The sequence below is a fragment of the Cynocephalus volans genome, chromosome 12, assembly GCF_027409185.1.
Source record: "Cynocephalus volans isolate mCynVol1 chromosome 12, mCynVol1.pri, whole genome shotgun sequence".
Classification (NCBI taxonomy): Eukaryota; Metazoa; Chordata; class Mammalia; order Dermoptera; family Cynocephalidae; genus Cynocephalus; species Cynocephalus volans.
The window spans coordinates 13228002-13253332 of record NC_084471.1 but is presented as its reverse complement, the minus strand read 5'-3'; the positions used below and the strand labels follow the sequence as shown (position 1 = coordinate 13253332).

At 51.6% G+C, this 25331-nt stretch overlaps 1 protein-coding gene and 1 pseudogene across 1 annotated transcript; both read left to right on the top strand.

Moving 5' to 3' along the window:
- Positions 1-599: 599 nt before the first annotated feature.
- NCF4 (neutrophil cytosolic factor 4) lies at positions 600-18218 on the top strand. The gene is made up of 10 exons (XM_063076059.1): positions 600-651; positions 5924-6008; positions 6408-6558; positions 8879-8949; positions 11439-11566; positions 12645-12702; positions 13388-13486; positions 15996-16126; positions 16358-16423; positions 18023-18218. The coding sequence occupies exons 1-10, from the start codon at positions 620-622 to the stop codon at positions 18216-18218; spliced, it is 1017 nt and encodes a 338-aa protein (XP_062932129.1). The 5' UTR covers positions 600-619.
- A 338-nt stretch (positions 18219-18556) lies between these two features.
- LOC134391621 (mortality factor 4-like protein 1) lies at positions 18557-20188 on the top strand (annotated as a pseudogene).
- The last annotated feature ends 5143 nt before the right edge of the window (positions 20189-25331 follow it).

Sequence of the window (25331 nt, the reverse complement as noted above, 5' to 3'; positions counted from 1 at the left end):
AAGGAGAGCCCAGAGCACCAGAGTAACAGCAAGAGGGGAACATAAACCAACTCTAGTACAACAGGGGTCAGGGGAACCAGGAAGGCTTCCTGGAGGAGGTGGCATTTGTGCTGGGCCTAAGGGATGGCAGGCAAGATGGAGGTCTGCATTCTTGGCCTCAGGAATAGCTTGGGCAAAGGCTCGGCGGTGCAGGAGTGAGGGTTGGGATGGATGGGCCAGAGGATGAGAAGTGACTGCTAAGGTCACAAGACCCGTTGGTAGCTGAGCCAGTACTGGGACCTCATCTCTGATAGAGTGGGGCTTTCTGATGCCCAGCCAAGCTTGGCACCAAGAACAGAAAACTGGGAAGTCCCCAAAGTCAGTGGACTCCTGCAAACTTGGCGCCCACGGGTGGACACTTCCCCAATTGCTGTGCAGCTGGGAGGTGGGGCGAGAGGAAGTTTGTACCACAGGCGAGACCCAGAGAGACTGGAGGAGGAGTCTCGTCTAGAGCCCAGAGAAGCAGGGTTGGGCCTCCCCAAAGGTGGCTCCTGAGGACTCGGGGTGACTGGAGGAAGTGAAAAGTGAACTCGGTCTGGGCCCAGCTGGGCAAGACCTGCTTCCTGGACCATCGACTGCCATGGCCCTGGCCCAGCAGCTGCGGGCCGAGAGGTGAGTGCCAGGGTGTTCCCTCTTCACTGTTCCCGGCAGGCCTTGGGGACAGGGGCCGGCCCTTCTGCAGCCCCTCATCAGTGTGAGAGGCTGGGGTTGAGTCAGAACCTGAATACTCAGAAATGCAGACTCTTAGAGTCACTTTCAGGAACCTTCGAGTTGTGGCTCACCTCTTTCAGGCACATATGAAAATACCAATGCTCGGATAGGGGGAGTGACTTGCTCAGGGTCACACAACCAGTGGGTGGCAGAGTCTGGAGAAAACACAGATGTTCTGGGTCCCAGGCTGGAGCTCTTTGCTCCACATTGTGGTCAGTAGTAGCTTTCCATCTTCTGGTCGGACAGAATCACGGAATCTGGCTTGTTCTCCCTCTTTATACAGGGGTTGGCTCAAATATTACCTCCTCCAAAAAGCCTTCCCTGATAGCTCCTACCTTATTGCTCTCTGACCTCTTGCCCTGTTTCCTTTTTTCTGCATAGTGCTTATAGTACTGGCATAATATTATATACTCATTAATTATTTTTTGTCTTTATCACTGGCTCCTCCATTAGAAGCAAGCTTTATGAAGGTTTTGGGTCTGTTTTGACATTGCTGTATCCCTAGGATGTAGAACAGCGTCAGTATGTACTAAGTGCTCAATAAATGTTGCTGAAAGAGTTAATGGATGGCTCTTTGAGCTGAAAAATGTCCTAGATCTTTCTAGTCCAAACCTGCTATTGTACAGATGGGGAAACTGAGGCCCAGGGAGGAAAAAGGACTTACATGGAGTCACGTAGAATGACTGGCAAGGCTGGGGCTTGGAGCACAGCCTCGCCTGGGCCTAGCCTCATCTCTCAGAAAGCATTTCCTGAATGTTTCCCCAGTAGCCAGACCTGTGGTTTGAGCCAGGAGGCCCTAGAGATGCAGAGCTTGGCTCCTGAACCCTGGGTTGGAACAACAGGTGATATCAGGAGGCAAGTGTCCATGTTAAGTGTGTGCAGAACACTCAGAGGGTCAACAGTGACGGGTCAGGCTGGTTGGGGCCTTAGAGGGCAGTGAGGGCCCATGGTGGAGCCTGGGGTGGAATTTCAAAAGGTTGAAGGTCAGAGTGAAGGGTTGCCTGTGTGGGGGGATGGGGAGGGGGCACCAGAAAAAAATCCTCAGGGCCTTCCTGAGCCACAGAGGGTGGTGCTGGGGGGCTGGGTCAGGTTGTCCCTCCAGATTCCAGCCCTTCTTCCCCACGAGTTTTCATTGAGGACAGCCCATCATGCAAACTTGGACCTTCTGGAAACAGCAGCTGCTTGAGGCTTGAAAAACTTCCTGCTTTTGGGGTACAGGGTTCAGGAGACGACGCCCAGAGCTGGCCAGCTGGATGTAGGACCCCTCCCACTGCCTGTCCCTCCACCCCTTCATGGGGTCTTCTGGAAGGGGCTGGGGGTCATTGGGCCTCCTTGTGCCTCAAAAGCCTTCTCTGAAGTGGGCCCTGGATGTTCGGCTTGAGGCCAAAGCAGAGGATGCTTGAGAGGGCGCAGGCTCGTATAGCAGGGCTTTTTAGAAAATGGAGACGGGATGTCCAAAGATGGAGAGGCTGCCTCGGGGGTGGCGAGTTCGGTTCCAACAGCCGTACTTTGAGCACCTCCTGTGGGCCAAATGCCATAAAACCTGAACTGGCCGGCCTCCACGGGCCTTTCTACCCCTCTCCTTCCCAGTCCAGGCTCCAAAGCAGACTCTTCATGGGCAGCATGCTCTTCATGGCCCAGCAGGACCCGGGTGAGGTCCCTGTGGGGGTGGCCACTCCAGGGGCACTTCCAGCTGGGTTCACCGCATCTCCTGCCCCATCCCCATGTGGCAGCCTCCTTGTCCCCGCCCCCCCACCGCACCCCAGGTAGCGACGCTGCCTGCCAGAGGACCCACTGAACGCAGAAGGAGGTCATGCCATGTGCTGAGCACCTACTATGTGCCCAGAGCTGTTCTGGAAACTGGGGCGGCAGTGTGGGCAGAGTCCCTGCCCTTGTGGGGATTTTAGGGGCTGCACTTGTTACAGATGGGACCTCATGGCCACCCAAAGATATAAGCGCATCTACTGTACCCCTTTTACAGAGGAGGGGAAGGAGCCAGATCACAGAGAAGAATCTTTCCGAGGTCCCCGCTGGCAGTGGCCAAGCGAGAATTTGGTCATCCTATTTCCAGTGCCGTCATTGTGCCCTGACCACTCTGCCATGTCTGCCCATGTCCGCCCTGCTTAACCCCTTCCTCGGCACCCTCCACCACCGCCAAGTCGAGGCCCCTCCGTGAGCCACAAGGGCCCCTCGTGAGTGGCACCTGCCTGTGTCTCTGGCTTCGTCTCGCACCACTCTCTGCCTTTGCTCTGTGCTCCGGCCATGCTCAACCCCCTGCAGTTCCTTGAACTTGCCCCTCTTGCGTGGCTGTGGACCTTCGTCGCTTCCCCTTCCTGAAGAGCCTTTCCTGCCATTCTGTGGCCGACTCCTCCTTGCTTTTCCCAGCTGGCCACTGGTGCCCTCTTCGGGAGGCCCTCCCTGCCCAGCCTCGGTCTGCACGCCCTGCCGCCCTCTCACAGCGCCAAACCCTCCGTCTCGCAAGGGCTGCTCCTCGTCTCTCTCGCCTGCTGCGCTATCGACTCTTTGAGGGAATATAATAATGGTCAGGCTCCTGTGGTAGCTCAAAGTACCGTGTGCTTTCCCTTCGCAGCACTTACGGCCGAATATACAAGGGGATTGGTCAGTGCCCAGTCCCTCCACGCTTCCTTGCAGCTATGAGATCCAAGAAGCACAGGGGTCTTAATGGGCTTAGAACAAGCAGTGCTACATAAGGGTGTGCTCAAATGATTATTATTTCGGATGGGGAAGCAGGCTAAGAAGGGCTGGATTTATCTAAGTTCATAGAGCCAGCTTCTGGGAGGTCAGAAGATGGGCAGCCAAGCAGTGTTTGGAAACAAAATTCTGGAGGCAGGCTGCTTGAGCTCAGATCCCAGCTTCCTGACTTACTTGGGCAAGTTAATTACCCTCTCTATGCCTCAGTTTCCTCATCTGTACAAAGAGGACACTGTCTTAGAAGAGTGCATAGTGTGCACCCAGGAAATAGTAGCTGTAGTTACTATTACTCAACTTGCCTGACTCCCTGCCCAGGGCCATTTCTACCCTTCAAGTTCCTTCCTGCCCCACCCCCATCATATTGCAGGCAAAATTACCATGAAATATATAATCTCGAAGGAGAAAGTAGAGAAGGAAGCCTCTCCCAAGGGTGTCACCATGGGGGCATGTGTGGAAAGTGAGTGGGAAGGTTGACAGCAGCCACCAAGATGCTCTATGGCTGGGGGGGATTTCCTCTGCCTGCCCACTGCTACCCTGAGTCACCTCCTGAGTTCTGATGCAGTCCCAGACCCTGGGCAGACGAGGTCATGTAGGGACTGGCATGGGCTGGGACTAGGGTGTGTAGACTCTTGAGGTCCCAACCAGCTCCGAGGCCTTGGGTGTGGCCGCACCTCCCCCTGCCCTGTTTCCCAATCGCTACAATGAAGAGTCATAACTGCTTCTCCTTTCCCCATCTGCCTCGCTCCAAGTGGCTGGACTTGGCGACTCCCAGCCATTCTATCTCTCCTTGGCTGTCTGTTTTCTCGTCCTCTATCTGTCCCTCCTGGCCCCTCCTCTACTCACTGATAGCTCTTCACAGGGGACTTTAACCACAAGCCACAGCAGATGGCTCCTACCTCTCCCCCTGCTGCTGAGATCCCCATGCTGAGCTCCAGGGCTACACACCAGCTTCCTGCTGGACATCGACATGGGTGCCTAAGAGGCCTCTCAAATTAGCATGCCCCAAACTGAGTCCATCAACCTGCCCCTTCCCATTCATCCCAGTCAGAAATGTGGGTGTCACTCTTGACACTGCCCTTTCTTTATCCCCCACATCCAAACAGTGCCCAAACCCTGCTGTCATAACGTAGGGACAGCTCACAAATTGCTTATGTGTCCAGTGGAAATGCATTAGTCCGCAGGGAACAGAGGAACTGACGGTGGCTTAAATGAACAGGGGTTTATTTTTTCTCATGGCAAGAAGTCCAGAGGTAGGCTATAGCTGGCTCCACAGCTCAGTGACAACATGTTTTTGCCTCATGGATGCAATATGGCTGCTGCAGGTCCAGATGTCACACCTGCTTTCAAGGCTGTTGTTAAGGGAGGATACCAAGCTGGCCTTGTCCATCCCTGTAGATCAGGAATGCAAATATTCTCAAGAGGCCCCTGCGACAGATTTCCTCTTAGGTCTCATCAGCCAGAACTGGTCACCTGGCTGCTGTGAGCTGCAAGGGAAGCTGGGAAACAGGAACAAGATTGTTATGCTTGGCTCAAACTAATAGTGATCAGTCATCCTAGGGCTAGGCATGTTGCCACTCTGAACAAAATGAGTACTTGGTTAACCAGGAAGAAGCAGGGAACTCAAATACTAACAGTGTCTGCCAAGGAGGTGCCCCTGTGTCTGTCCCTGCTGTCTGGCTCAGGCCAGTATCACTCACAGTCGGGCCACTTCAGGGCCTCCAATGGTGCTCTCCCGAAGCCTCTGCCCCTCCTTTGCACTCCACATGGCTGCCTGCATTGGCTTCCTAAAGCCCGGATCATGTCGTATTTCTACTTCCTTCCGAAGCCCTGCACGGCTTCCCGTTGCCTATGGAGGTTCTTTACTCGGCACTCGAGACTCTCCTCAGACCGGCCTCATCTGCTGGTTCAGTCTCACGTGACACCAGGCCCAGCCATGCAGGACCCAGGCCCACGCCTTGACATCAGAACCTCAGCATATGCTGTTCCTCTCCCCTAGTTTTCTACCTGGTGGGTTTGTTTGACCTTCTAGACCCGGCTCAAAGGTCGTCTCTTTTTTGAGGATTTCCGTGACCTGGATGTGATTAGCCATCCTTTCTGTGGGGATCCCATAGTACTCTGTTCAGGGCGTGTTGACTTTGTTTACCCCTGTGACCCAGGGCCTGGCATGGAGGAGGCAATTGATACCTTGTTCCTGCGTGAATTGTTTGCAAAGCAATTTGTTAGACTAGAATATGGCTATGACATATGGTTTCCATCTTCCAATCCTGTCACTCTCAAGGCCTGGTCTGAGTCTCGTTGTCTCCGTATTCCCACTGCCGGTGTCTGCGCCTGGCACAGGAAGGTGTTGAACGAGCAGTGCCAGCCACACCATTGGTTCCTTTGCACGCTGCCTCATGCCCAGTGGGCCCAGGTGACACGTCAGGGTGATAACCAGAGTTTCTTTTCCTCTGGCCTCCCCCAGCGACTTTGAACAGCTTCCAGATGATGTGGCCATCTCAGCCAACATTGCTGACATCGAGGAGAAGAGAGGCTTCACCAGCCACTTTGTAAGAGAGACCCCTGGTTCTTCACCCTCTGACCTCTGAACCTTCACCCTCCACCTTCTGAACCTCCAACTCACTCATCTCTTAACTTCTACCTTAGTGGATCTCAACAGGGCCGATTTGACCCCTCAGGGGACATTTGGCAATACCCTGAGACATTTAGATTATTACAGCGTGGGGCAGGGCTGCTCCTGGCATCCAGCGGGTAGTGTCCAGGGAGGCTGCTCAGCGTCCCATGGTGCACAGGACACCCCCATATCCCAGCCAGGGATTATCCGGCCCCATCGTAGCACTGAGGTTGAGAAACCCTACTCCATCCCTTTGGCTTCTGAACCTCCACCCTCTGTGTTTAGATTCTGCCCCTGGCCTCTCAGACCTCCCCGCCGGCCTGTGTCCCCCTAGGTTTTTGTCATCGAGGTGAAGACAAAAGGAGGTTCCAAATACCTCATCTACCGGCGCTACCGCCAGTTCTATGCGCTGCACAGCAAGCTGGACGAGCGCTACGGGCCAGAGAAGAGCAGCCCCTTCAGCTGCAGCCTGCCCACGCTCCCAGGTAGGCGCTGCTGCCAGCCCTGCTGCTGCAGATCTGCGCTCGCCCCCGCGCCCCTCCTTGAAGCTCAGCTGACACTGTTCAGTGACTTTATTTCAACCCCAGTCCCTGGCCCCCTCCTGGCAGTCACAGAGGCCGACCCTCATCCCTCCACCTCCTCTCTGTGTCATCCCGGGGTCCTCACCTCTAGCAGTCCGGCCTCACAGCCCTTGACCTCTGATGACCTTTACGGCCACCCTGCCTCAGCTGTCTACCACCAAGGAGCCACTGAGTGGAGCATGTCGGCATCTGGTCTCTCTTGAAGAGTCAGGATTCCCCGAGTCGCCCTCACTAAACTAAACCACTGACTCCTCCTCTAGCCCTGCCTCCTGCCTCCTGCCACGAGTCCAGCCCTCTAACTTCGCAGTCTCTGCGTCCACAGTGTCCCGGGTCTCTCCTTCCTTCCCTGTCCTGCTGGGAAGCCAAAGGGTGTCACGCCTCTGCTTGTCGACAGTCCCCCGAGCCCCTTGCTCCCCAGCTCAGTCCTGTGTGTACACCTTGGACAGCTCCAAACCTCTGGCTGAGGCTCCCGTTCCCACCACCACGAGTGGGTTACACCAGCATGGGCTTGGCGGTGCCCTCCACGCCCTGCACACACGGGCACTGTCTCTCACCCTCCCCCAACCTCAGAGACCCTTCCTGACCTCCCCTGTCTCAGTCACCAAGCCCACCTCAGCGATGTGCTCTGTCTCTGTCTTTGTTTTTGTTTCTCTGTCTCTGTCTCTCTGTCTCTCTCTGTCTCTGTCTGTCTCTCTGTCTCCCTCTCTGTCTGTCTCTCTGTCTCCCTGTCTCTGTCTCTGTCTCTGTCTGTCTCCCTGTCTCTGCCTCTGTCTCTCTCTCTCTCTGTCTCTGTCTCTGTCTCCCTGTCTCTGCCTCTGTCTGTCTGTCTCTCTGTCTCTGTCTGTCTCTGTCTCTCTGTCTCTGTCTCCCTGTCTCTGTCTGTCTGTCTCTCTCTGTCTCCCTGTCTCTGCCTCTGTCTCTCTCTGTCTCTCTCTGTCTCAGCAAATGACTGTGCTCCTCTTCGTCCGGCCACACGAGGAAACTGGAGCTCTCCCCAGGGGCTCCTTGCCTCTCCCTTCCTCCTCCCAGGCTGGTCCCCCTCGCCCGGTCTCTCCCTCCGTCCCCGGGCTGCGGGTGAATGGGGATCTCGCCTCCGCCAGGCCAAGCTCTGCTCTTGGTCGCCATCACTTTCCTCTCTTCTCTTTTGGGGACTCTCCCCTGATAATCTATCCCTCGTCTTCTTGTATATTCACCTGCTCCTTGGTATATCGACTCCTTCTACGCATCTGCACTGCTCCACTCTCTTCTGTCTTTAAACAACCACATGCCATAAAAAAGCATTCTTGCAACCGGCCTCCCTTAGCCTTCATGTCCCCAAGCTCTCAAAGGTCTCTTTTTTCTTCCTTTTGCTGTAAGTTGTCACTCACTGTCTCCTCTCCTCTCCTCCATCTGCTCCTCGATCCCCAGCTTTGTTTCAGCTCCACCGAAGTTCCGGTCGGTGCGGTGGGCTGGGACTTAACTCTGGCCTCCATGGGCATGTTTTAGGCCTATCTTCACTCTCCCACTTCTTCCTCTGTGAAGCTTTCTCCATCTTTCGGTGGCCCCAGAGTCTCGCAATTCCCCTCCTACCTCACTGGCTCCTCCTGCAACTTCTCCTTGCAGAACCCACCTCTCTGATATTCCTCGGAAGGTGGGGACTCCCTGAACTGCCAGCGTCCCCTGTCTTGTCTTCTCACTGTGAACACTCCCTTGGGCAAGCTGACCCATGCCTGTGACGTTAATTGTTACCTTCTTGCTACTAACTCCCAAATGTCTATCTCGGCACAGACCCCCATATGCTACCTCCTTCCCCACCAGACATCATCCCTGTCCGTCTCACAGGCATTGGGAGCCAGGCGGGTCCCACACTGGCCTCCTGGTGGGGGCTCTCCAGTGAGGCTCCCCCAGTGCCCCCGACTGAAGGCTCCTGCAGAGGACATTTGTCTCTTGGTCAGCCATCATCTGTTTCTCCTTCCCCAGAACACCCTGCCTTGCTTTTGAGGAATTGTTCACTCATAACCTCAACAAGTCTTTGTCCATCTGGGCATGATTCTAGATCCATGCCTCTTAACCTTGGTGGCATATTGGAAGTGCCTTGACAGACCTAAAGAATCCTGATGCCTGAAGGGGAAGGGTGCTGAGCCAGTGAGGATGAGCTCCAGCGGAACTCCTGGCCTGCAGGGACAGCCCCAGCCCAGGCACTGTGTTGGGCCAGCCTCCTGAGAACCTCTTTGCCTCTCCTCAGCCAAAGTCTACGTGGGCGTGAAGCAGGAGATCGCCGAGACACGGATACCCGCCCTCAACGCCTATATGAAGGTATCAGCGGGCCATGCCACCTCGGGTGGGAGGGCACAGAGTGCTGGAGGCTGGGGAGAAGCCCCGGCCTCACCCCGGGGCACTGCTTTGGGAACTGAGGCTGGCTCTCTGGCTCTGATGATCCCCATCTTCAATGCCTGGTCTGGGGAGAGAAATAGGGTGAGTTCTCAGGGTTCCAGAGATCGAGGAAGGAGCAATGGAGAAAATTTAAGGAACCATGCTTTGAATCAACAAATCTTTATTTAATGCTCCAAGCCCACAGGTGAATGTCTATGCTAAGTGTGAGGATACTGTGGTCAGTTAGACCCAGTGCCTGCCCCCGAGGTACCCACTGTCCAGTGGGAATACCAACAGGTCAATCACGAAATCACACAGAGGCATATGTATGCCTACATGACAGGGGCATGACCGACCAGGCCACAGCTCGGTCATACAGCACCTTTGCGCAAGCCAGAGAAGGCCTCTCCCCAGGCCAGCACACCCCCACACCTGAGCAGAGGCTTGATTTTAACTGCACTCACAGGTCTTAGCTGGGCACCCTGTGTATTCCCCAAACTGCAAACCGTTCGCACCCATATGAGAAGGGAACGCAGAAGAAGGGGCATTTTAAAGGCAGAGGCCAGGGGAGTCAGGAAAGGATTTCTACCAATCAGAGCCATCCAGGGGGCCGAGCCCTTGGCTCACTCGGGAGAGTGCGGCGCTGGGAGCGCGGCAACGCTCCCGCCGCGGGTTCGGATCCTATATAGGAATGACCGGTGCACTCACTGGCTGAGTGCCAGTCACAAAAAAAAAAAAAAAAAAAAAAGACAGAGCCATCCAGGAAAGGGACAGTGTTCCTCATGAGGCAGTGAGTGCCCCATCACTAGAGGCACACAAGCTGAGGCTTGATAGTGACCCCAGGAAGCTGGCGAGGGAAACCCTCCTCATTGCCCAGAGGCATCCTTACAGCTGAAGAGCACTCAACTCGGAGCCTCTTTAGTCTTGACTGTGACACTGACTGGCTGGGTGATTTGGGGAGAGCTGCCCATCTTTTCTGCGCCTTGTTTTTCTCACCCATGAAATGGGGCTCTGGTCTCACAGGAATGAAGTTGGGATCTATCGAGAAAAGGATGGGAAAGAGCTTTATAAGATACGAACCTCTTCCAGAATGTGAGAGAGCCTGACTCCTGGTGGAGGAAGGGAGCAAAAGGAGGTCAGAGCAAGTGGGTGGAGGGAGAAGAGGGCAGGTGGCTGCAGGAATCCTGGGCTCTGTGGCCCGTGGTCTCCAGCACTGGAGGCATCTCCCCTCAAGGGGATGCTGAGGACGCTGCTCCTTGTGGGTGTCTGAGGCTCCACCTTCCTGCTGCTGGGCTGGAAGAGCAGGGTGAGCTCTGAAGGAAGGAAGGGAGAGAGGGTGGGAGGACAATCCCACAATCCCACGAGGGAGATATTAATGAACATCCGGAGCCACGCTTGCTCAAAGCCACCCAGCTGGGGAGACGCAGAGCTGGGATTTGATCCCAGGATCAACCTGGCTCCTTATACACCTTCTAGCTGCCTCTTGCTCCTCCCCATATGACTCCCACGTCTAGGCTCTGCATTCCCAGCCTCTCTGAGATGGAGCTCCCTGCCCCTCCCCATCCTGCTGCCTCTGTGCGATTCTCTGCAGGGCTCTGGGTGCCTCTGGAGCTGCAGCACCCGAAGCCGCCCTCCGTGCTCCTGGACCTGTGCGGTGCGGAGCCTGGTGGATGACCCCACAGGCTCTGGGTGCTCCGCGGTCCCGCAGCTTGGGAGTCTTTGCACTGTGGTGGGCGTAACCAGAGTGGGATGGAACCAGGAGACTAGGGCTCGAGACACCACCCCACCCCTTCCTACCTCTGTTCTCCCCGGGCCAGGCATTTTCCCTCCCCAAACCTCAGTTTCCCCAACTGTGATATGAGATAAGGTATCAGGAAGCAGTTTTTAGATCATAATGCCACCATCATTTAGGTTGTTAGTTTAGGTTATTTTGGGAACCCCCCACCCCCACCGTGTTGTGTTATCTTGGGTAAGGTGTGGGCTTTAGCAGCGGAGGACTCTGACTCTGGGTGGCCTAGCTCTGTCACTTGCTAGGCTGTGTGGCCTCAGGCAGGTCCCTTCGCCTCTCTGATCCTGACTTACAGCTTGTCATGAGATGGGTGGAGGACACACATGTGGTCCTCAGCGCAGTGCCTGGCACAGTCACCACCAGGTCGTGTTACCTGTCATCGCCCTTACCGTCATTTCTGGGGAACTTTAGGTCTTTTCCAAATAAACTCCTCTCAAGCCAGTGGTCCCCCTCCTAACCTTGGACCCAGGAGCAGAACTCGTGAAGTGTTTCCTTCAGCCTGCTGAGTTTTTCTCGTTTGGTTTTGAAATAACTTATTTCTGTTACCAGACCTCAGGCATGGGATTCATTAGTAGAGACAGGAGCCGCTGGGCCGGCCTGGCCGGGCCTTTCTGCTGACCTGTCCTACCCTGTCACCCACCAGAGCCTGCTCAGCCTGCCGGTCTGGGTGCTGATGGACGAGGACGTCCGGATCTTCTTTTACCAGTCGCCCTACGACTCGGAGCAGGTGCCGCAAGCGCTGCGCCGCCTCCGCCCGCGCACGCGCAAAATGTGAGTGAGCGCCCCGCCCCCGGCCCGAGCCCCGGGCCCCTGCGGAAGGGCCTCTCTTCTCCGTGGAACGGGAGAAGGAAGACCGATCGGTTCTATCTCTGGATGCCCCGGGATGGTTCGGCTCATTAGATGAGTTTGGAAAATCAAGCTCAGGACCTGGAGGGACAGAGGGGCTGCGTTTTGATGCGCGCGATAGCAAGGACTGGAGACTGGAGAAGGGGGACTAAGGGCTGACCCCAGAGGGTTTGGCTGCCTGAAAAGAAGGGGGTGCCATAGAGGAGGGAAGAGCCACTCAATCCCAAACTCTCTCTGAGCAGCTCCCGGGAATGCCTGCTCCCTGGTTTCTCAGTTCTCTGGGGCTGGCTGTGGCTCCGGTTGTATCACACTGGCCTCTAGGGGACGCTGCTACTCGCTTATTCCAAAGAGCACACCACACTCTTCCAGTCCCTTCCTAAGCAGAAGAGAATTACCCAAACTCCAAGCCACTGAAATAGCACTGAGCTTCCAAAGCCGAGGTTGCTGCCCCTAAGAATTCCAGGAAAGCAGGACAGTGCTCCCCTGCCCCTGGCCTCCCTCTCTTCCTCCCGCCGTCATCTCTCAGTGTCCTCTCCATGCCTGGCGCCTCTCCCCCGTGCACCCAGGCAGACACAGTCTGCATTCCAGCTATGCCACATGGCAGCCAGAGGCCTGGAACAGGGCACATCACCTCTCCAAAGCTCAGTTTCCTCAGCTGGAAACTAGAATAATAACATTTACTTCCGAGGTTGGTTGTAAGGAACAGAGGAAGAAACAAATGTGAAGGGTTTGACGAGTTGAATGCACTTACAAAGGGGTCTCCTGTTCCCCACCCCCTCTGTGCCTCTGCTTTCTGGTCCATGAAGAGGGGAGAACTGTCCCGCCGCCAGGGTGGTTGTGAGGGCAAGGGGACAGGGTGCGGCCCAGAGGAGCACCTGCGTTGCGTTTTAGCATCCTCTTCCTCTCCCCGCTTCCCACCCCTGGCGAGGGTCTCCTCTGTGCAGAAGCAGGGAACTAAGCCCTGAGTCGGGAGGGCTGACAAGCCACTCTTCTCTCTCCACAGCAAGAGCATGTCCCCACAAGGCACCAGTGCTGACCGCATGGAAGCTCCACGAGCAGAGGTACCCTCGGCACCCAGGCCCTCCCACGTTGGGGCAGGGCCTGGCTCCACTGTCAGCCACTGTGTCCCTCCTGCTGGGTGTCGCTGAGTGCCAGGGAGAGTGCTGGGTACTGGGGGATGTGAGGAGCTACAGCCTCTGACACTGGAGACCCCTCAGCCCAGCTGAGGGGAGGGAATGTGATCAGGACATGGCCACCCATCCACTCATCCAATGAGCTTGCTAGGGCTCCTTTGGGCTGGCCCTGCCTTAGGGACTGAAGCCTCAGAAATGACTCAGACAAGGCCCTGTCCTCAAGGAGCTCACGGCCCCCTGGAGACAGACAAATGGGCATTGCAAAACCAGCATGGACAGTGCCCTGGTAGAGAGCAGCTGGAATTATGGTGGGCTTGGAGCCTACAGTGAGGCCTGGGGGTGGGGGAAGGAGCTGGCCCCAGAGAGTTTGGACCCTGCCCCCTGTGTGCACATCCCATCAGGTCTGGAGGAGCACCCATTCTGGAGTCAAGGAGACCTGGGTTCAAATCCCAGCTCCTCTCCTAACAAGTGGAGTGGCCTTAGACAAGCCACTCATCCTCCCTGAGCCTCAGCTTCCTCATCTGTAAAATGGGACACTGCAGTAAGTTAGGCACTTTGGTAGGAGCTCAGTGGATATTTCCTCCCTCCCTCTTTACCCCAATCTTCTCTCCAGGCCCTGTTTGACTTCACTGGGAACAGCAAACTGGAGCTGAATTTTAAAGCTGGAGATGTGATCTTCCTTCTCAGTCGGATCAACAAAGACTGGCTGGAGGTGAGGTTGGAGGGTGAGGTTGGAGGTGAGGATGCAGGTTATGGAGGTGAAGGTGAGGGTGGAGGTGATGGAGGTGAGGTTGAAGGTGAGGTTGGAGGTGGTGGAGGTGAGGCTGGAGGTCAAGATGGAGGGAGGTTGGAGGTGAGGTTGGAGGTGTGGATAGAGTTGAGGTTGGAGTTGAGGTTGGAGGTGAGGGTGGAGGTGGAGATGAAGTTGGAGGTAAGGATTGAGGTGAGGATGGAGGTGAGGTTGGAGATGAGGTTGGAGGTGAGGTAGCTTCAGGTGTGTATATCAGGATGGTGGTGCAGAGACTGAGGAGGAGTCAGGGAAAGCCGTATTGGTGGGAGGAGAAGATTATGGAGTCCATGTACCTGCCTTTGGTTCTGACCCCAACAAACAGGTTGCTTTAGACAAGTTAAACTACTGAGTTTAATTTCTTGGTGCATAGCAGGGTTTCTCAGCAGTGACACTACCAACATTTGGGGCCAGGTCATTCTTTGCTGGGGTTATCCTGTACAGTGTCGGGTGTTCAGCAACACCCTTGCCTCCCCACTAGATGCCAGTAGCAAACCCTGTGGTGCAACAATCATATAAGTCTCCAGACATTTGCTCCTGGAGGTGAGAACCACTCATCTCCAGTATGGGATAACATTGCTTGCCTTGCAGGCAGCAATAAAAATTTGTAATTGAGGGCATGAGCTCTAGTGTCTGCCTGTGTAATTTCCTAGCTCTGTTTTTAACTAGCTTTGTGAACCTTTGGAAAGTTACTCAACCCTGCAGTTTCCCTTTCTGTAAATGGAGATAATACTGACAGCTTCTTCATGGGGTTTCTGGAAGGGTTAAAGGAGATGGTAGACATGCAGGACTTGCCCACAGAGAGCCTGAGTACACAGTGCCTGGCTGGTGCGAGGGTCCTGGGATCACTTAAGTGAGTGTATGAGTCCGTTTCTGTGGCTTATAGGAGAATATCTGAAACTGGATAATTTATAAAGAAATAAAATTTATTCTTTATAGTTTCAGAGGCTGGGAAGGCCAGAGTCCAGGGAACACATCTGACAAGGGTCTTTTTGTTGATGGGTGGTGACTCTACAGCCATGCAAGGTGTCACATGGTGAATGGTTTGAGCAAGAGAGAGCTAACCTGCTCACTCACTCTCCTTGTAAAGCCGTCAGAACCATGCCCATTATTCCATGAATGGACCAATCCTTTCACCAGGGTACAGTCCTCACAATCTGATCACCTCTTAAAGCCCCACCTTTCAATTATCATAATGGGATTTCTCACTCTCTTACCACTGTCACAGTGGGGGTTAAGTTTCTAATACATGGAACTTTGAGAACACATTTACCCATAACAGTGAGACTTCAAAGCCAAGGCCTGTCTGTCCCAGTCATTGCTTTGCCCAGCGTGGCTCATAGAAGAGCCCCTACTGACTGTGTGGAGGCCTGGCCTGGGGTCCTATTGTTATTAAACAAGATTCTCTTTCCTGGTTCCTGGTGGGCTGGGAGGTGGGGGGTAGGGGTAGTGAGGGTTCTGAAGGAGGTTCTGGGACAGGCCCAGAGGCAGGGCTAGCCCCCAGGGGTCCTGGGACTGTTGACGGTTGGGTGGGGTCTCTGGTGTCCAGGGCTGGAGAGGAGCAAGTGGTGACTGGTCTAGCTGATTTAGCAATTTCTGTTTGTCCCTAATCCTGGAGCTCTGTCTCAGGAATGTGACAGCTCTTATAGCCGCCTGAGGGGTAGCTCTGGGTCACCAGAAACAGGAAACGTTTATTGCCTTCCTGTTTACTGGAAAGTTCCATGTGTCAGTATGCTGACCAACTTCTGGCCTCAGGTTGGAGGAAGGGCAGGGGAGCAGCTGGGGCCACTTTGAGCCTCAGCTTATGTGTCTGTAAAATGGCATGTAAATAATCTGTCTTTCACAGGACTGTGGTGAAGATTAGAGAACATTTGTACAAAGCACTGCCAACACCTAGGGCTTGGTCTGGGCTTTAAGGACAGGACTGGGCTGGAGAAATAGATTTCTGGCTGCATGGTCTAGAGAAGGGGCTTGGTGGTATCCGTGGGATGAGTAAATGAGTGGCAGTCACCACCATCTGACCCACTGTACAGTTCGCCTGTTCCCCCATGCGTCCCCTGTCATCCTTCACTGGAACGGGAGCTCCAGGGAGCAAGGACTTTTATCTATTTTGAGTGCTCAGAGCCTGCCGCATAGCTGGTGTTCACGGAGTCTTTGTTGGAAGAATGAATGAGTGAGTGAAGTGAATGAGTGAATGAATGAGATGAAAGCAGCTTTCTAGATAAACCCAGATCTTGACCTAATCTAAAACTGAAATATAAGTCTTCTTGGGACGGACAGCTTGGTGACCTTCCTCACTTTTCCTCTTCCCTCTGCATATGGGGACCCAGACCTTGTCTGCCTTTCTTCATCATTATGAAGGGGCCGGGGCTCCAGGGTGTGGCCCTGCTGCCTGTCCTCATGTCAACTGGGTGGCCCCTCTTTTCCTCCTCAGGGCACTGTCCGGGGAGCCACAGGCATCTTCCCACTGTCCTTTGTGAAGATCCTCAAGGACTTCCCCGAGGAAGACGACCCCACCAACTGGCTGCGCTGCTACTACTACGAAGACACAATCAGCACCATCAAGTGTGTGGCCTGCTGGGAGGGGCAGCCCATCCCCCATACCACATACTCTCATGTTGTCCCTGCCCCCACTCCAAAGCCTGCAGTGGCTCCCACTGCCTTCCAGATAAGCCACAACACTGTAACAAGAAGTCAATGTCCAGCATGGCCTAGCCAGACTTACTCCCACCTCCCAGCACCCCACATCCCCCTTCTGGCCTGATGCCACCTCACCCCTACCTGTTGACCCCTTAGGGACATAGCAGTGGAGGAAGACCTCAGCAGCACTCCACTATTCAAAGACCTGCTGGAGCTCATGAGGTGAGAGGGCTGGGCACTGGAGGAGAAGTCAGATGCCCCGGAGAAGAGAACAGAGGGAGGACTGTGAAGCATGGGTATTAAGGTGCTGGGTATTTTGCGCCCGTTTTGCTTTTTCGTTTTATTCACAGCCCAGCCTGACGGTCAGGTATCATCAGCCTGTGTAGAGGTGAACCGGGAGCTGCAGACAGGTGAAGGGAGTAAGCTGAGGTCACATCATTTGGGAGTAGAGATTTGCAGCCAGAGCTAAAGTCTCTGTAGCTAAAAGCCTTGGACTTGGACTCTCCACCAGCCAGGAACTCACCACCTCCCAAGATCCAGGTCTTTGTTGGGTAGTTATTTTACAGAACAGTAATAGCACTGTTACATTTTTGACTATACTCATAAATACCTACTCATAAAAAAAAAAATGTCAGTAATCATGCCAGAAAGGGAAAGGCAGATAAGGTCTGGGTCCCAGTATGCAGAGGAGGAAAAGTGAGGAAGGTCACCAAGCTGTCCATCCCCAAGAAGACATATTTCAGTTTTAGAATAGGTCAAGATATGAATTTATCTGGAAAGCTGCTTTCATCTCATCTCGTTCATTCACTGACTCACTCATTCATTCAAAGAAGTGAAATCACCTTATACGAAGGTACTTCAAATATTCATGAAAAGATTTTTATGATCTTCTGATTTATTTTTCCAGGAACTTTTTGTAATACACTCGCATTCATACTCCTCTCATTAGCTGATGTACATTCAGCTCTCTTCAGTACACACACACGCACACACACACACACGCACACACACACACGCATGCAGATATTACTAGGGCTGCACAGCACCATTCTGTGGCTGCACCATAAGTAACGTAGCCACACCCTTTTGTTGGCTACTTAGGTTTTCTTCCACATTTTTACTACTGTAAACAATGCATGATGTGATAAAAAATGTGATGACCATCTTTGTTCACATATTTGGTGACTTGTCTGATCCCCTGGAGAGAACGAAGGGAGAAATATTAAGTGTTAGTATAAAGTCTAGGTGTTTTGCACCTATTTTGCCTTCCTGTTTTATTCACAGCTCAGCCCTACAGGGCTTGTGATGATTTTCCTTGGGATGATTTTTGAGAAGTGGAATTTTGGAATCAAAGTGTTCGCAAGTCAATTAGCTTCCCATTTTGGCAAATTATGTATAGAAAGGTCAGATCAAGTTTGATGTTCCCCAGCCAGGTAGACAGCCCCAGTCCTTATGAGTTCTCTACTAAGTAGCTTCAAACAGGCATCTCTCTGGGCTTTATTCTGTGCCCAGCCAAACCCACTGCTCTGCCTCACAAAGAGTTCTGAAGGATTTAGCACATTTATACACAAGACATTTCAGGCTGTGCCACTAATTTATTGTGAACGTCCCTTCTCCCCTTTAGGTCTCAGTTTCCCCATCTGTACAATGAGAGCTTGGGCTACTTGGCTGATGAAGGCCTGGAGCAAGCTCTGACCTTTTCTGATCCTTAGACCCAAGCCATAAACTCTCTGCCCTCCCTCTGCCCACCCCTCTGCTTAAGCCCATCGCCTCTGGGTTCTCTCCTCTGACCTTTGATTAACCCTGACCTTTCCCACCCAGGCGGGAGTTCCAGAGGGAGGACATTGTTCTAAATTACCGGGACCCTGAGGGGGACCTGGTCCGGCTGTTGTCAGACGAGGACGTGGGGCTCATGGTGAGGCAGGCCCAAAGCCTCCCTTCCCAGAAGCGCCTCTTCCCCTGGAAGCTGCACATCACCCAGAAGGACAACTACAGGGTCTACAACACAGTCCCCTGAGCCGATGGCATCCCTGAAGCAATGAGGGGACACCTGGCAAAGAACCTTCAGCCCTCAGAGGAGTTTAGGACCAGGGAAGGCTGAGAGAATGGGACAGACATCCTGGTTCTGCATCCAATGGACCCTCTGGGCTTGGCTAGTACTCTGTTTCTATACTGTGTCTCTGAATTAAATAAATCATTCCATCTCAAAGGGCCACACTGGGGGAAGTGGTGTGTTTTGGGGGGAGAGAGAAGAGGGAGTAAAATATGAATGAGCGTCACCTGGGGACCATCCAGATCTGGCAGGGCCCTGGCTTGGGCCTCTAATCCAGCCACCCCTGCCGTCGCTTTGTCTACATGTGTGGAGACATCAGTGACACCCCCAGCCCGGCTGCCCACCTCCCTTTCACCCCTTCTCCCTGCCACTGCTCCCTTTTCCTGGGATTGGCTGCCTGCTTCACAGAAGTAATCCACTCCCAGGTGCCCTCCGGAGTCACACCAGTGCCAAGTCCCCTGCTGTGTGATGAGGGTCGGGGGGCTTTCCTCCGCCCTTCTATTTCTGCTGCTCTGCAGAGGGGCGGGGGAGACTTGAGTCCTGCTGGTGGTGGTCTCCACTGTAAGTAGGGTGGGGTGGTAGTGGGGACTCTGCTCCCTTGGGGGAGAAGAGGGAGCAGAGTGACAGGATCTTCTTCTATGAGCCAATGCTCTTTCTATCCCGATCCCTCAGAAAATTAAACCGGTGTCACTTCCAGAATGGTGGTGTGAGGAGCTCGGTGGACCCTCTCTCCAGTGAAACAAGTATTTAACTGATGAAAAATGCTTAAAGCCCACTATCTAAAGTCTCCGAAAATTGTTCTAAGGGCATACAGCCAATGGAGAAACCCTTGCTCAGGAAGATGGTTAAGGAGGCGTGGAGGGTTAGGGGCGGCGGGAGAAGGCGGCAGTCAATCCCTTATAAACGGAGCCAAAGCAGCGGGAGAAGGCGGCAGTCAATCCCTTATAAACGGAGCCAAAGCAGCGCCCAAAGCCTGGATCCCAGGCAGGTGCACAAGTGCTGTGATTTCACGGACCTCTTCCTTATGAAGCAAAGTGGGTCAAGGGTGCCGTAAAGGACAGACAAATGAAATACTTCGGACATTACGGTGGCGGGGATAAAAACTGGTATGAATGGCTTCCAGAGAACAGAGTCCTCGAATGCATGGACATTAATCTGCAGAAACAGCGAGAACTTCAAAAAGCCGGTCAAGGGCAATACGCAGAGGGGATGGGAAAAGGCCGCCGCAGGAAAGAAGACATCTGGTCTGCCACAGGGAATGTTGATGTGAGAACAAAAAAGGACAAACAGAAAACACCTGGCGATGGAGATGGGGGCGGTGGCATCGAGATGCCTCAGTCTCCTGGGAAGCAAAGGGCCCGGGTGGACGCTACCACTGAAAGTGAGAAAACATTCATGAACAGAGTTGAAGTTAAAGAAGATTCCTGAAGAGCTAAAACCATGGCTTGCTGATGACGGGGAGTTAATTACCCTGGGGAAACAGCTCTTTTGTCTTCCTGTCAAGAATGTGAATTCCATTCTAGACGATGATGCCGATTACAAGAAATCCAGAGGACACACAGATAATGGGGAATATGCTGTTAATGAAGTTGTGGCAGGGATCAAAGAATACTGCAGTGTGACGTTGGGCCCTCGGCTGCTCTACAGACGTGAGAGCCTGCAGTATGCCGAGATCCTCACAGGTCACCCTGGGGACCCCGTGCCCAGGTGTACGGAGCACCACATCTGCTGAGACTGTTCGCACACATTGGAGAGACGCTGGCCTATACGCCTCTGGATGAGAAGAGCCTTGCTTTATTACTGAATTATCTTCATGATTTCCTAAAGTAGCTGCAACTGTGTTTACTGCCAGCGATCAGAAGGGGGCCCCTCCTGAGCAGCACTGGAAGCTGGGTGGGGTGCACGCTCGCTCACTTACCTTCGGATTTCTGTAAACACAAGTTTGTTCTTCGTCCTTCTCTTGTACAGATGACGTACTTTGAAGATGTCAGTATATAACAGAATTGATATTTGTTTCCTGTTCGGTTTTAAACAGAGAAAATAAAAGGGGAACAGCTCCTTTTTTCTTTTCTTACTTTTTTTTTTTAATGTCAAAGTTGCTCCCAATGTATTCAACGATGGACGACAGAGAGACCTGCTGTAGAGTGTCTTACTGCCTAGCTGACAAAGTCGCTTGTGAATGCTAGAGGCTCCATTCCTTTGACTCTATGCACTTTTTAAATACGTGTTAATGCTATATGCCAAAATGCTGTGACTCCTCATGCCAAAGTTTCAGCTCAGTGTATATAACTGAACACACTCATCATTTGTGCTCCTTTTAATTTTTTTATGGTGCTTAAAGTAAATAGCCTAACCTGTGCAAGTCATCCGTGTTGTTCCTTAGGCATTTTATCTTTCCTCAGATTGTTGAAGAATGGTGGCTTGTTTAGTGGTTTTTGTATTTGTGTCTGACACGTGTTTTAGCACGATACATGCAATGCATCGTGTAGCTACAGTTTCCTGGAAAAGTCAATCTGTAGGAATTGTTTTTTAGATCTTCAAAAAACTTTTTCTTTAAAATTCAAAAAAAAATCAGTAAATCTCCATAAGAACGATGAGTATATGGCATTTTTTTTCTTATTAATCATTTTCCATTTTGTCTCTAATCAAATTTTTATTTATTTATTTATTTAATTTATTATTTTTTTTTAAATTTTATTATGTCGATATACATTGTGGCTGATTATTGTTGCCCATCACCAAAACCTCCCTCCCTCTTCCCTCCCCCCTCCCCCCCAACAATGTCCTTTCTGTTTGCTTGTCATATCAACTTCAAGTATTTGTGGTTGTTATATCTTCTTCCCCCCCCCATTTTTTTTTTTTTGTGTGTGTGTGTGGGTGTGTGTGTGTGAATTATATATTAATTTTTAGCTCCCACCAATAAGTGAGAACATGTGGTATTTCTCTTTCTGTGCCTGACTTGTTTCACTTAATATAATTCTCTCAAGGTCCATCCATGTTGTTGCAAATGGCAGTATTTCATTCGTTTTTATAGCTGAGTAGTATTCCATTGTGTAGATGTACCACATTTTCCGTATCCACTCATCTGATGATGGACATTTGGGCTGGTTCCAACTCTTGGCTATTGTAAAGAGTGCTGCAATGAACATTGGGGAACAGGTATACCTTCGACTTGATGATTTGAGCCACAACGTGTTCCCATCCCCCAGCTCCACGTAGTGGAAACTCCACTCCAGACACTCTTCTCTGGATGGATGCAGCCACCAACAGGGGCTCCCTCTCTCCTCAGTGGCTGATATTCTGCAGTTTCATCCCAGAAGGGACAGGCCCTTGTGTCTCTTATCACCACAGCCTTGGGTAGTGAAGCACTATCCTAGGCAATCACAGCTGAGACGATTTGGTTTCCTAGGGCTGCTGTAGCAAAGTACTACCAAATAGAGACTTAAACAATAGAAATTTATTGTCTTACAGTTCTGGGTGCTTGAAGTCTGAAATCAAGTTGTCCTCAGGGCCATGCTCCCTATGAAAGCTGTAGGGAATCCTTCCTAGCTCTTCCTAGCATCTGGTGGTTTGCCAGCAATCTTCAGCATTCCTGAGCTTGCAGATGCATCACTCTGTCTTCACGTGACGTCCGCTGTGCGTCTTCACATTGTCTGTCTCTGTGTCCGAACTTCCCCTTTTTAGAAGGATACCAGTCATATTGGATTAGGGCTCACCCTAATGATCTCACTTTAACTTGATTACCTTTGTAAAGACCCTATTTCCAAATAGGGTCACATTCTGGGGTACTAGGGTTAGGAGTTAGAACTTCAACATATCGTTTTTGATTTGAATGTATCAATTCAACCCATAACACACCCTTTGACAACTCAGCTCCCACTAGTAAAGCAAAGGTTCTGACACAGATGTAGAAGGAATGCTAGTTCCCTTGCAGGGTGGAGGTTCCACGCTGAGAGGGACAACCTGAGAAGATCAAGGGATACCATCCTCCATTTCAGTGCTCACTTGTAGAACAGGTTGTCACTCTTGGAGAAGTGAACTGATTGCCCTGCCCTTCTGCTGCAATGGTGCAGAAGTTCTGCCCAAGGAAAGAGTCAGGCTTTAAGGATGGAAAATTCCACAGCTTTTCCTGAGGGGACTGACTTTTTTGGAAAGAAGCCAGGAAAGTTGTTAAAAATAATGAATATTTTGGTGAGTAGCAATTAAAAGGAGACTGGTAGCTCCAAGGCATTAATTGCAACAAGTGAAATGCAAAGCCAGAAATTTAACTGAGAAACAGGTAAAGATACAGCCAAGAATAGTCCTTCTGGGATTACAGTCATCCCCGAGGACTCCAGAAGACTGTGCACATGTGCTAGGCTGCCCCCACTCGGGAAAATCAGAGTAGAAAGTGTGACAGGCTTGAACTAATTCCCTAAACCACACATATCCCACCAGCAAAACACACGGCCTTACTGGCTCAAGGGGCATAACCTCTGACAGAACAATGGCTAAACGATAAGCTACTCTGACACAGAGGGGATTCTTAGGAAGCCAGGCTTAAAAATAAAATTATACTAATTTCCTGATGGTCTGGAAGACTGTGTGTATACCCAAGGCTGCTTGCTCTAAGTAGTGACTGGAGAAAGAAACTGAGCTCCTAGTTCCTGACTAAGCGTGAGCAAAATTGTAAACACCCTGAACCATGAAAGCTGTCTCTAAGCCACATACACAGCCAGAGGTAAAGGGTAAAACTCTAACTGGTGAAGGGGGCTTAAGCTTGTCTTTTAACCGATAAATGGTTTATGAAGATCCAAGAGCAACCCCTAGCAAGCCAGTCTAAAAGAAAAAAAAGCAAGGGGGAAAAATCTAAGCAGGGACATCAGAGGCTGCACATTGTGGGAGAGATAAATTTTACAAAGTTAGTTTAGCCAAGTCACTAAATAAAAAAATGGCCAAACAAACAATAACAACAACATTAAGCCCTAGATGGAGGGGGGGGGGTGTCAATGCACAGAGTTGTTACAATGTATTATGTAAAATGTTCAGTTCTCAACAAAAATTTTTGTGAATTGCAAATAAACAGGAAAGTGTGACCTATACACAGGGTCAGGGGTGAGCTGGCAACAAAAACTTCCTTTGAGGGGGATCCAGATGTTGGACTTAGCAAAGACTTCAAATTATAAATATGTTCAAAGAACTATGTAGAGTTAGGGCTGGGTCTGGAGCTCACAGACCCCTCGGGCCCATTCACAAACCCTTCACATGCAGGTCTATGAGCTAGGTAACCAGACAAAACAGTCCTCGGAGCCTTGGTTGAAGGAAGAATAGTCTTTATTCAGCACACACACATCTAATACCTAGGCAGTCCAAAGAGAAACTCAGAAACTCCATTGCTACCGGCAAAGTCCAAAGAAAAACCGAGCAGCTGCCAGCAGAGGAAACATGTTCTATTTTTAGACACAAGTGCTGCTGCCAGCCCAGTGCTGCTTCACAAACTGAAGAATACACAATAGCAACAAACTAGAAAGATACATTGGTGCACATGTGCACTAACTCAACCCACACATAACTTGTTTACAAGGAATGTGCTGCACTACCCTCAACTGGACCTAAGGTGGGGGGGGGCTGATTAAATTATTCGATTTTCCCCACAATCCACCCCTTTAGGGTCTGTTGCTGTACAATCTATTCATTCAAAGTCTTCCGTGATGTTCCCTTAGTGAGGATAAATGACTCTTACATTTATATAACCTATTGTCTGTTCGATATGCCTTAAGGCTTGTCCTGTAGTTCTGTCCTTTAGCTGCACATGTCTGGTTAGTAGTCATCATTGGTGTGATTTTTCATGGGAATCTTGCAGTCATATTGATGTGAAGTTCAGTGCATATTCAGTAGATGATCACGCCAATGTATGTATGTACCCAGTTGACTCTGGTGCAGTGCCTGCAGCCAGAACACTATGGGAGAAAAGACAGAAGGGTTATTGGTACCAAAAGGGGAAGTTCTTGCCCCTCTGGTAAGATACATGCCAGTTTGCCATCCTGAGAATGGATGATTGCAGGAATAGGTATCTTACCTGGTTTATGACACCATACTTAATCTGCTAACACTGTGGGATCCTAGGTTCTACATGTAACAGTATAGGGGAACTCATAATCGTCCATAATGATAATACAAATGTGCTCTTTAGAATAGAGCACTTATCTGTTCCAGGCCATGTTACCTTTACCTGAGGAGGCCAGGTACTTGTCATCCAAGGTGAAACTTGCAAGCCTTCCTCTAATCCTAGTAGACCTACCCAGCATATATGGGGAGGGCTTTTATTCTCCAAGGCCATTCCCATTGAATTGTCTATCCCTGTTGCAAACAGATTGGGGCTGGTAAGAGAATATTTCCATTCTTGCCATATCCTGGCTTCAAAAGCTCATCTCTAGTAGTGACTTGCAGTTGTATAGATGCTGTAGCCCTATGCAACAGAGCTTCCACTGGAGAGGGCCCACCCTTGTGGGGTCTCTCATTTAGAATTCTGACTGTCGGCCATAACCACCGTGTCCAGCCCTTCAGGGATGGGGGTTAGGTAGATAGCTTTCGTCCCTTTTTAAAAAGACCATTGTACCATCCAATAATTCCCACTGCCTGGGGATGATATGGCACATGTAACTTCCATTGAATGGACAACTTGGAGGCCCACCTTTGAACTCCATGTCCAGGAAAGTGGGTTCCATTATCACTCTCTATGACTACAGGCCAGCCATACATAGCAGTAAGGCTATTCAATGCCTTCACACTGTTTACCTGGTCTGGGGCCTTACAAGGCCACACAAACAGAAGACCAGTAGCCGTATCAACAGCTGTGAAGATGTATCTGAAATTCTCTGACCTTGGCAGTGGTCCAACAAAGTCCACTTGCCATTGAGTCAGTGGCACCCTTCCTCGAGTTATTTGCCCATCTGTATGGGGCATCCTCTGGGGGTATGGACTTTCTTGAACACATACTGGACAAACACGACAGGCATTCACTACATCTTCCCATTTTATAGGCAAGGCCCATCTTTGAGCTGCCATCCACAGGGTTTTACTGCCAGCATGCTGCAT